Source organism: Mustelus asterias, chromosome 2 (assembly GCF_964213995.1).
Source record: "Mustelus asterias chromosome 2, sMusAst1.hap1.1, whole genome shotgun sequence".
NCBI classification, from domain to species: domain Eukaryota; kingdom Metazoa; phylum Chordata; class Chondrichthyes; order Carcharhiniformes; family Triakidae; genus Mustelus; species Mustelus asterias.
The window spans coordinates 16127387-16139921 of NC_135802.1; the positions used below are offsets into that span (position 1 = coordinate 16127387).

At 44.6% G+C, this 12535-nt stretch overlaps 1 protein-coding gene across 1 annotated transcript in view; it reads left to right on the forward strand.

Annotated features, from left to right (window-relative positions):
• Positions 1 to 12535, forward strand: part of ttc21a (tetratricopeptide repeat domain 21A) — a 113869-nt gene that overhangs the window by 15494 nt on the left and 85840 nt on the right. Inside the window, exons 3-5 of the mRNA XM_078229672.1 lie at positions 4492 to 4602; positions 9840 to 10006; positions 11399 to 11521. Of these exons, the coding sequence (XP_078085798.1) occupies positions 4492 to 4602; positions 9840 to 10006; positions 11399 to 11521 (401 nt within the window). The remainder of the gene's footprint in view (positions 1 to 4491; positions 4603 to 9839; positions 10007 to 11398; positions 11522 to 12535) is intronic.

Below are 12535 nucleotides of genomic sequence, written 5' to 3' on the forward strand. Positions count from 1 at the left end.
CAAACAAAGAGGTCACAGGTATACGTTGAGAGGTGGTAGATTTAAAACTGAGATGAGGAGGAACTACTTCTCGCAGAGGGTATGAATTTGTGGAACTCGCTGCCCGGTGGAGTCTGAATTGTTGAATGGTTTCAAAAGGGAGATAGACTTATTTCTAAAAAAAAAGGAAAAGAGGGATATAGGGAACAGGAGGGGAGGTGGATTTGAGACCAGGGAGAGATTGGCCGTGATCTGATTGAATGGCGGAGCAGACTCGAAGGGCTGAATTTGCCCACTTCTACCCCTATTCCTATGTTCCTATGAGAGAGTAAGTGAGGCCTCCTACAGCCAAATAACCCGCTGATTTGATTTGATTTATTATTGTCACATGTATTAGTATACAATAAAAAGTATTGTTTCTTGCGCGCTATACAGACAAAGCATACCGTTCATAGAGAAGGAAAGGAGAGAGTGCAGAATGTAGTGTTACAGTCATAGCTAGGGTGTAGAGAAAGATCAATTTAAGGCGAGGTAGGTCCATTCAAAATTCTGATGGCAGCAGGGAAGAAGCTATTCTTGAGTCGGTTGGTACGTGTCCACAGACTTTTGTATCTTTTTCCCAATGGAAGAAGGTGGAAGAGTGTATGTCCGGGGTGCGTGGGGTCCTTCATTATGCTGGCTGGTTTTTTGAGGCAGCGGGAGGTGTAGACAATGTCAATGGGTGGGAGGCTGGTTTGAGTGATGGACTGGGCTTCATTCATGACTCTTTGTAGTTTATTGAGGTCTTGGGCAGAGCAGGAGCCATACCAAGCTGTGATGCAACCAGAAAGAATGCTTTCTATGGTGCATCTGTAAAAGTTGGTGAGAGCCATAACGGTCATGCCAAAGTTCTTTAGTCTTCTGAGAAAGTAGGGGTGTTGGTGGGCTTTCTTAACTATAGTGTTGGCATGGGGGAACCAGGACAGGTTGTTGGTGATCTGGACAGCTAAAACGTGAAGCTCTCGACCATTTCTATTTCATCCCCATTGATGTAGACAGGGGCATGTCCTCCACTACGCTTCCTGAAGTCGATGACTGTCTCCTTCGTTTTGTTGACATTGAGGAAGAGATTATTGTTGCCGCACCAGTTCAGATTCTCTGTCCTTTTCCTGTACTCTGTCTCGTCATTGTTTGAGATCCGACCCACTGCGGTGGTGTCATCAGCAAACTTGAAAATCAAGTTGGAGGGGAATTTGGCCACACAGTGATAAGCGGCACGAAGTGTCAAGAATAACTCAGGCAAAATACTAAAGTTAATGCCTTCAGGAAAAGAGGGAAGAGTGCTTTTAGATGCATTTAAGGGAAAGCTAAATAAGTACACGAGGGAGAAATAAAATAGAAGAGCATGCTGATATGCTGAGATAAATAGAGGTGGAAGATGTTTATGTGGAACATGAAGATCAGCACAGGCCAGTTTGGTCAAAGGGTCTGTTCCTGTAAACATCCAACTCCCTTGAGACAGAGGCCAACACTTTGTCAACTTTTTAAAATCGCATTTTGTGTCAGTGCATTAGTTTTCTAGTGATTGATATATCAGCGGGCATCACAATCTATTTCCCCTTTCACAATTTAGTCATGTCTCCTCAGCAAGGCCTTTGACAAGGTCCATCATGGGAGGTTAGGAAGGTTCAGTCGCTAGGTATACATGGGGAGGTAGTAAATTGGATAAGACACTGGCTCAATGGAAGAACCATTCCACTCCATCTGACGAAGGAGCATTGCTCCGAAAGCTTATGGTATTTGCTACCAAATAAACCTGTTGGACTTTAACCTGGTGTTGTGAGACTTCTTACTGTCAATGGAAGAAGCCAGAGAGTGGTTGTGGAGGATTGCTTCTCTGAGTGGAGGCCTGTGACTAGTGGTGTGCCGCAGGGATCGGTGTTGGGTCCATTGTTGTTTGTCATCTATATCAATGATCTGGATGATAATGTGGTAAATTGGATCAGCAAGTTTGCTGATGATACAAAGATTGGAGGTGTAGTGGACAGTGAGGAAGGTTTTCAAAGCTTACAGAGGGATTTGGACCAACTAGAAAAATGGGCTGAAAAATGGCAAATGGAATTTAATGCAGACAAGTGTGAGATATTGCACTTTGGAAGGACAAACCAAAGAAGAACGTACAGGGTAAATGGTAGGACTCTGAAGAGTGCAGTTGAACAGAGGGATCTGGGAATACAGGTACAGAATTCTCTAAAAGTGACGTCACAGGTGGATAGGGTCGTAAAGAGTGCCTTTGGTACATTGGCCTTTATAAATCGGAGTATCGAGTATAAAAGTTGGAGTATTATGGTAAGGTTATATAAGGCATTGGTGAGGCCGAATTTGGAGTATTGTGTACAGTTTTGGTCACCTAGTTACAGGAAGGATGTAAATAAGATTGAAAGAGTGCAGAGAAGGTTCACAAGGATGTTGCCGGGACTTGAGAAGCTGAGTTACAGAGAGAGATTGAATAGGTTGGGACTTTATTCCCTGGAGCGTAGAAGAATGAGGGGAGATTTGATAGAGGTGTATAAGATTTTGATGGGTATAGATAGAGTGAATGCAAGCAGGCTTTTTCCGCTGAGGCTAGGGGAGAAAAAAACCAGAGGGCATGGGTTAAGGGTGAAAGGAGAAAAGTTTAAAGGGAATATTAGGGTGGGCTTCTTCACGCAGAGAGTGGTGGGAGTGTGGAATGAGCTGCCGGATAAAGTGGTAAATGCTTTTAACATTTAAGAAAAACTTGGATGGGTTCATGGATGAGAGGGGTGTGGAGGGATATGGTCCAAGTGCAGGTCAGTGGGACTAGGCATAAAATGGTTCGGCGCAGACAAGAAGGGCCAAAAGGCCTGTTTCTGAGCTGTAATTTTCTGTGGTTCTATGGTTCTAAGTTCAATAAATAGAACACTTCAATGAAAATTAATCTGAGCTCCACAAGCAATTAATTATTTTCCTGTGCAGTGGCTGTTCTTTTGTGGGAAAATATAACCAACAAATGAGCTGATAAACCCTATAATAGATGGGATTTTATGATTGCGCTCATCCCAAAACCATAAAATCCCATCTCCCGAGGTCAATGGACCTTCTCATGTTCCGCCCCTCGCCCTCTCCGATTCTCATGGCGGGCGGGCCAGTAAAATTCCAGCCAATATGTTTTATGGAGGTAATGATTGAGCAAGGAATGTTGGCCTGAGCGCCATCGCACTTCCAGTAATATTTTAGCGGTGGCACAGTGGTTAGCCCTGCTGTCTCACAGCTCCAGGGACCGAGGTTTGATTTCCTGCTTGGGTCACTGTCTGTGTGGAGTTTGCACATTCTCCCCGTGTCTGTGTGGGTTTCCTCCGGGTGCTCCAGTTTCCTCCCACAGTCCAAAACATGTGCTGGTTAGGTGAATTGGCCATGCTAAATTCTCCCTCAGTGTACCCGAACAGGCGCCGGAGTGTGGTGACTGGGGGATTTTCACAGTAACTTCATTGCAGTGTTAATGTAAGCCTACTTGTGGCACTAATAAATAAACATAAAAAATAACTTTTATTTGTCTTTGGGATGTGAGCATCTTTGACAAGGCCAGAATTTATTGCCAATCTCTAATTGCTCTTGAGAGAGTGGTAGTGAGCCACCCTCTTGAATTGCTGTAGCACACTGGTGTAGGTACACATTTAGTGCTGTTAGGGAGGGAGTTCCTTAGATTTTGACTAGCTGGTGTTGAGAGCTTTAACATCCAGTGTAATCAATTCAACGTGCAGACGTGGTTTTAGATTCGACATCTTGTGCAGAGGGTAGCACTGCTAGCAATGTAGGTCAGCCTCAGTGCTGTACTGCAGTGTGCAAATCTAAATCATATACTGAAGTCTTGTTCTGGGATGCATGGGTCCAAAGTTGTGCAGGTTAGGTTGATTGGCCATGCTAAATTGCCCTTTAACATCAGGGAGATAAATTAATGGGGTTATGGGGATAGAGCCTGGGTGGGATTGTTGTCAGTACAGGCTCGACGGGCTGAATGTCCTCTTTCTGCACTGTAGGGATTCTATCCCTAGGATAGAACCAGGGCAGCACGGTGGCACAGTGGTTAGCACTGCTGCCTCACAGCGCTAGGGACCCGGGGTCGATTCCTGGCTGGGTCACTGTCTGTGCAGAGTTTGCATGTTTTCCCCGTGTCTGCGTGGGTTTCCTCCGGGTGCTCCGCTTTCCTCCCACAGTCTGAAAGACGTGTTGGTTAGGTGCATTAACCTGAACAGGCACCGGACTGTGGCGACAAGGGGAGTTTCACAGTAACTTTATTGCAGCGTTAATGTAAGCCTTACTTGCAACTAATAAATAACCTTTAACTTTAAAATCTTATGTACTATGACTCAGAGGCAAGAGCCTACCACGCTAGCCAAGCTGTAATGGTGGATGTAGTGAAGGCATAGTTAATGTAATAAAGAGATGCAACATGCTTCAGTGGACTGAATGCACCTCACCTCTGGACTAAAAGTTGCACCATTACTTTTACAGGCCGAATCCAAGAAACCATCAGACTCCTTGAGGCAATCAGGAGTAACCAAAATGTTTCACTGTGCTCAATTATTGCCCTCATTTATGCGCACAGAAAGAGCTCAATAATTGGTAGGTCCTTCAAGAATTATTATGCTTTCAATTAATCCTACCTTGAACTGTTAAGAAATGTGGACAGGCACAGAGGAGCTGAGTTATTCATTGGATTCACTGCTTTGATCGCTTTCTGAAGAAACATACAGGTGCCTCTCAAATCCTGTTCACTTTGATGACTTTCTGGCTAACATTCTGTGTGGAATTTGCACGTTCTTCCCGTGTCTGTGTGGGTTTCCTCCAGGTGCTCCGGTTTCTTCCCACACTCCAAAGATGTGCGGGTTAGGTGGATTGGCTATGCTAAATTGACTCTTAGTGTCAGGTGGATTGGCAGGGTTGTGGGGATAGGGCCAGGGTGGGATTGTTGTCGGTGCAGGCTTAATGGGCCAAATGACCTCCTTCTGCACTGTAGGGACTCTATGATTCCTGTAAAGGGTTATGGGGAAAGTGGGTGTAAACAGCATTGAAGTGTCCAATTAGCCATGATTGTGATAAATGGCGGAGCAAGCTCGATGGGCTGAATGGTCTACTGTTCCTATGTTCCTACCCTTTTATAATACACGAACATGCCAATTCGGAGCTGGAGTGGACCATTTGGCCCCTCTAGCCTGCTCCACCGTTCAATAGATTGTTGCTGATCTAAGTGTGGCCTCAAACTCTACATTCCACCTACCCCCAATAACCTTTGACTCCCTTGTTTGTCAAGAATTGATCGACCTCTGAATTTAAAATCTGCGTTGACCCTGCCTCCGCCTCTCTCTGGGGAAGAAAGCTTCAAAGATTCACAATCTCCAGGGAGAAAAAAAATCTTCTCATCCCCAACTTAAATGGGAGACCTCTTATTTTTAAACTGTGTCCCCAGTACCATTCCCTCCGACAAGGGAAAACATCCATTCAGCCTCCACCCTGTCAAGTCCCCTTATATGTTTCAAAAAGGTCACCTCTCAATCCTCTAAACTCCAATGGTGACAGGCCCCGCCAGTCCAACCTTTCCTCATAAGGTAACGCCCCGATCCCAATCCTAGGTGTCGGTCGAGTGAATTAGTCGTAATTCATGGATATTCATGGTAAGTTGATTTGATTTGGTTTATTATTGTCACGTGTATTAGTATACAGTGAAAAGTATTGCTTCTTGCGCACTACAAACAAAGCATCCCATATATAGAGAAGGAAAGGAGAGAGTGCAGAATGTAGTGTTACAGTCATAACTAGGGTGCCGAGAAAGATCAACTGAGCTATGTTGCTCTGTACACTGTTTTATGTTATACTAGAATGTATATTATTCACAGCTAAAATGAGTCACGTGTAACTGGGCAGAGTTTTGCAGCATGGAAACAGGCCCTTCGGCCCAACTTGTCCATGCCACCCACTAAGCTAGTCCCAATTGCCCACATTTGGCCATATCCCTCTATACCCAACTTACCCATGTAACTGTCTAAATGCTTTTTAAAAGAAAAAGTTGTACCCGCCTCTACTACTACCTCTGGCAGCTTGTTCCAGACATTCACCACCATGTGTGTGAAAAAATTGCCCCGCTGGACCCTTTTCTCTTCCCTCTCACCTTAAAGCTATGCCCTCTAGTTTTAGAGTCTCCTACTTTGGGAAAAGATGTTGACTATCTACCATTTGGTTCCACAAAGTCTTATTTCTGCAATTGGCGATTGATCGAATTGGCGATTGATGATTAATTGGACAGAGGGCCCACAGGCAGGCTGGCAAAGTTGCCAAGCAGGGCCCACTGCTGCCAAATTGTGGGCTGGGGACCCGCTTTGTACCTTGTCAGAGTCCCAGCTGCCTTTGTGAAATTCGGCCCCAGGAAGTGGCAAGCCCGTCGCTTTGTCAATTGTGGGACGATTGCCCGAATCTGTCATTGGGGAAGAGAATGACTGAACAATTGAACACTGATCAAGGAGAGTCCACAGGAATTTGTGATGGAGAGCCTTTGTCTGCCAAATCGCACTGCATTTTTTTCAGGAGGATAACATGGTGGATAGGATAGTGTCCACGCAGAAAAGCAAAATCCTGCAGATGCTGGAGGTCTAAAATAAAAACAAAAAGTTGGAAATATTCGGCAGTATCTGTGGTGAGAAACGAAGGGTGAGATTTTCTGGTCCCGCCTGCCACGGAAATCGTAATGGGTGGGACAGAAAATTCATTTAAAGGTCCGTCGACCTCGGGCGGAAATTTCCGGTCTTGGAAAATCCCGCCCAACTGTTTCAACTTAACGATCTTTCTTCAGTTATGTTGAAAGGTCATGGACCTGAAACAGGTCGGAGGTGACGATCACAAGGCTCAAGGTGAGAGGGGTGAGGTATAACTCAGATATCAGAGGGACGTTTTTTACACAGAGAGTGGTGGGGGCCTGGAATGCACTGCCAAGTAGGGTGGTGGAGGCAGACACGCAGGCATCGTTTAAGACTTACCTGTATAGTCACATGAGCAGCCTGGGAATGGAGGGATACAAACGATTGGTCTAGTTGGACCAATGAGCGGCACAGGCTTGGAGGACCGAAGGGCCTGTTTCCTGTGCTGTACTGTTCTTTGTTCTTTGTTTGTTCAGTGGTGTCTTATATTTTGTCTGAATGGATTCTCAGAAACATTTGATAATGTTCTGCACAAGAGATCATGAACAAGTATGAGCGTGTAGGGAATTGGAGGTAATGTCATGACATGAGTTGGTAGGTAGTTGGGAGGTAGGAGACAGTGTAAGGACAAAGCGACTGTCCTCTCTGATTAATTGATTGTGATAAGTAGTGTTCCTGAGGGCTCTATACTGGGGTATCAGCTTTGCACCATATGCATCAATAACCCAGATGAGAGAATAAAGAATTGTATGTCCAAGTTTGAAGATGATACTAAATTAGGAGGCACGGTTGTTGTGGTTAGCGTATCTTTACACCCAGACTTTTTACCATTCAGGGAATAGTGAAGGAAGGATTTCCGAGCTGATTGTCAGCCCATTGAACTGCGTTGAATGCTCCTTCTATGGCCAACAAGTCTTGGCGTTGGACTTGAACTAGGAGCTTCTGCTCCAGGGGTAGGGGATGTTACCACAGCACCAGAAGGGGAGGCACAGTAAGTCGTTCAGATGAGAGCAGGATGTTACAAAAAGGCACAGATTAAAAGAATGGACAGAACGATGGAACGTGGAGTTCAATGTGGATCCAAGCAACACAAATTGGAATATTTTCTTACCAGCTTACGTTCTCCAATTTCATCTTTTGAGCTGAGAACCTGTGCCCATCAAATACAGAACGCCTTTCCCCTAAACTGGAAGTCCTCCCGCTTCATTTCTCTCACCTGACTACTTTAAAAATGCTATAAAAATGCAGTTTTCATAAACACTTCAAAGTCACAAAAAGTTCTTTCCTGGGGCTTAAGTATTTTGCCTTTCTAAGGTCAGGATGCCATTCTGGAACTTGACATAAAGAAAACCAAAAATCTGCAGGCGACTAAGGTTCAGATTCAATAGTGGTGATTTTTCAAAACAATGTTCATGGGATGTGGTCATCGCTGGCTGGGCCAGCATTTATTGTCCATTCCTGAGGGTATTTAAGAGTCAACCACATTGCTGTGGATCTGGAGTCTGACCATGAGTTGGATTCAATTTGAATTTGGTTTCTTGGATGGACATTCGTGAACCAGATGGGTTTTTACGGCAATCGACAATGGGTTCGTGGTCATCAGTGGACTTTTAATTCCAGATTTTATTAAATTCAGATTTCACCATCCGCCGTGGTGGGATTCAAACCCAGATTGCCAGAAAATTACCCTGGATCACTGAATAACTAGTCCAGTGACAATACCATTACGTCACAGCCTCCCCATCCTTCAGTGATGGAATATGAATTATTATTCAGCAGTTTGTGTTGATTGTCTTATGGCAGTCGGATTTTATACAATTTTCCTTTGTGAAATAGTATACAATGTCTGTAATCTGTGGAAGGAACAAACCTAATGGGTTGAGGGGGTCTTTTCTCCATCCACTCTTCCTCATGTAGGGTTAAACTTATTCACCTACCACCACCTACATTGGCTCCCAGTCCTGCAATGACTCCATTTTAAATTCTCATCTTTATTTCCAGATTCCTTCCAGAGCTCCACCCCTCCCTAGCTCTGTAACCTCCTCCAGCCTTCCAACCCTCTGAGAGAACTGCACCCCTCCAACTCGAGCCTCTTGCACATCCCCGATTTTAATCGCCCCACCATCGGTGGCCATGTCTTCAGCAGCTTTGACTCTAAACTCTGCAATTATCTCTACCTCTCTCACCTCCTTTCAGACCCACCTTGACCAAGCTTTTTGGACATCTGTCCTTACGACTATTTTAAAAAAAAATTCCATCCAAGAAACCAAATTCAAATTGAATCCAACTCATTGTCCCCATGAGAGAGACAAACAAGATCCAAGCTGACAAGGTGAGGCTTTCACCCCTCTTGGGCTTGATCTGATATTTAATCTTAGTCAAAAGGCCAAAATGGCTTTGAAAAATTGCATCAGGCGATGCCTCGGTTGAACCCCATTGGTTACTCTGGTCATTGATTCTGCCCGAGCCTGGGAGCTAAACCTGCCTGACCATTGACTTTTTAATTCATTCATGGGACATGGGCATCACCAGCTGACCAGCATTTATTGCCCATCCCTAGTTGCTCTTGAGAAGGTGGTGCTGAGCTGCCTTCTTGAATCGCTGCAGTCCACCTGTTAGGGAGGGAATTCCGGGATTTTGACCCAGTGACTGCGAAGGAACGGTGATATATTTCCAAGTCAGAATGGTGAGTGACTTGGAGGGGAACTTGCAGGTGGTGGTGTTCCCATGTATCTGCTGCCCTTGTCCTTCTAGATGGAAGTGGTTGTGGGTTTGGAAGGTGCTGTCTAAGGATCTTTGGTGAATTGCTGCAGTGCATCTTGTAGATAGTACACACTACTGAGTGTCGGTGGTGGAGGGAGTGGATGTTTGTGGATGTGGGAGCAATCAAGCGAGCAACTTTGTCCTGGATGGTGTCAAGCTTCTTGAGTGTTGTTGGAGCTGCACCCATCCAGGCAAGTGGGGAGTATTCCATCACACTCGTGACTTGTGCCAGACTCACCCCTGCCAGATAAGTACGCAGCTCAGTGCCAAGGTTTGGTTGCTAACACTCCTATGAAGTACCTTAGGATATTTTACTAAAGGTGCTATAGAAATGCAGTTTCCATACAAATTTTAAAGCCACAAAATCCTGGTGCGTAAAGTGATTAACGAGTGTTTTGCCTTTCTAAGATCAGGATGCCATTCAGGAACTTGACACAAAGCTGAGAGAAAGCGAGGACACTGCAGGCGATAAAGCACTCTATTATGCTAGTATGTTCTTGTGGTTTGTGAATCGGCATGAGGAAGCGAGACAGCACATTGACAGGCTGTTGAAAATCTCCGATGGATCAAAGGAGGCATGTAACTTATGTTGTGTAAAGCAAGAAACCTGTGCCTATGTCACAACTTGTCATGATCTCATGATTGCCCAAAGCACTTCAAAGTCAGTGCATTACTTGTGAACTGTGGTCATTGCTGCTATATTAGCAAAGGCTACAGCCAGTTTGTGTACACCAATGTCTCATAGAAACTAGAAGCAAGAGTAGGCCATTCAACGCTTCAAGCCTGCTCCACCATTCATTTTGATCATGGCTGATCATCAAATTCAATATCCTGATCCCCCCCTTCTCCCCCATATCTCTTGTTCACTTTAGCCCCAAGAGCTATATTTAATTTCTTCTTGAAATCAGACAATGTTTTGGCCTCAACTACATTCTGTGGTAGTGAATTCCACACATTCACCACCCTCTGGGTGAAGAATTTCTCCTCAGTTCTAAAACTTACCCCTTATCCTCAAACTATGACCCCTAGCTCTGGACTCCCCCACCATTGGGAACATTCTTTCTGAATCTACCCTGTCTAACCCTGTTAGAATTTTATATGTTTCCATGAGATCCCCTCCCACTCTTCTAAACTCCAGTGAATATAATGCTCACCAACTTAGTCTCTCCTCATATCCCAGGAATCAGCCTGGTAAGCCTCGGCTGTACTCCCTCTATAGCAAGAACATCCTTCCTCAGCTAAGGACACCAAAACTGCACACAATACTCCAGGTGTGACCTAACCTAACCTCACAATGCCCTATACAATTGCAGTAAAATATCCCTATCCCTATACACAAATCCTCTTGCAATGAGGACCAACTTTGCCTTCTTTACTGCGCACTTACTTTCAGTGACTAATGCATGGGGACACCAAGGTCTCGCTGAGTATCCACCTCTCTCAATTTACACCCATTCAAATAATAACTGGGGCTGTACGGTGGCACAGTGGTTAGCACTGCTGCTTCACAGCGCCAGGGTCCCAGGTTCGATTCCCAGCTTGGGTCACTGTCTGTGTGGAGTTTGCACATTCTCTCCGTGTCTGCGTGGGTTTCCTCCGGGCGCTCCAGTTTCCTCCCACAGTCTGAAAGACATTCTGGTTAGGTGCATTGGCCCGAACAGGCGCCAGAGTGTGGCGACTAGGGGAATTTCACAGTAACTTCATTGCAGTGTTACTTGTGACTAATAAAATAAATAATGTCTTCCTATTATTGCTACCAAAGTGGATAACCTCATATTTATCCACAATAAATACCCCACCCAACTCATTTCCTGGTTTTACAGGTCCCATAAAATATCATTTTGGGCCTACGACATTTCGTCAGAACTCTTTTTTTCCCCCAAGTCAGCATTTCCATTTTCATTTCAGTTTTCCAGTAGCTGTTGTGTTCTGTTTGTCATCAGTTTCCATATTGTTTATGCTGCCAGATCTTAATACTTAAAGGATGGATTGAACTGACAGATAACAATAATGGTAATTTGAAGAAGGCTATCAGTTACCTCGAAGAAGGGCTGCGGGATTCAAAAGATATATTCGGTCTGATGGGAAAGGTGAGCTACTGCCCATTAATTTTGTAACTTTCAATTTGGTAAGCAGAAATAACGTTCCTGGTGTTAGGATACCAGATCCAAAACCCCAAGGTATATTATGAAGCCAGACTAGACTATAACTATTTTCTAAATTGTCATTAGTGTGAGGATAAGATTTTTCGATTTAGCCACGATTCCACTGACAAGCTGAAAAGCTTTTATCAAAACAAACTTTACTTAATAACACAGTTTAACTATAACAAATGAATTAGCTTAACTTTTAACAATTGAACAGTACATAAACATGGCAAGATACAATTCCTAACTTAACATATCCTATGAGTTCCAATTCAAGCAATATTATTATCATAGGATCCTACAGTGCAGAAGGAGGCCATTCGGCCCATCGAGTCTGCATCGGCCACAATCCCACCCAAGTGCTATCCTATCCTCACCCTATTACTCTGATAGACTTAAACCCCCCTCTTTAAAATTAGCTAGCAAAACACAGGTATACTTGCTGTGACTTAGGTTACCAGCCCTGGAGCTTTCGGAGGGGTCTTTTAAGAGAGAGAGAGCCATTGTTTTCTTCCAGCAGCCCAGGCAGCAACTTCCTTTGTTTTAAAAATGAAATGGAAATAGTACCTCCTCCCTTCAAGCTTAGCTCCTCCCATTAACCACATTACTCTGTATAACCTCGTCTAAAATCCCAGGAGAACCCAAATAAACAAAAGATCCATTAACTCTACAAAGAAACACATCCCTAGCTACAATAAATTATTATCCTGCATTCTTAGCACCTGTTGCAAGTTTACCAGACAAATATCGCAAAATAGCCTCGTGAGGCAGCAGTGGTAACCACTGTGCCACCGTGCCGCCCCTCTCAGTTGTGCTGCTGAACACAACAGCTGCCGGCCTCTGATTGGCTGGCACATCTTGCTCACTGTGACTTCCAGGCTTTGGGGTCCTGATTCCAGGGAAAGGCTCACGGTTGGCCTCACCATTTCCTGATTGGTCTGCGGTCCGGCAGGCCTT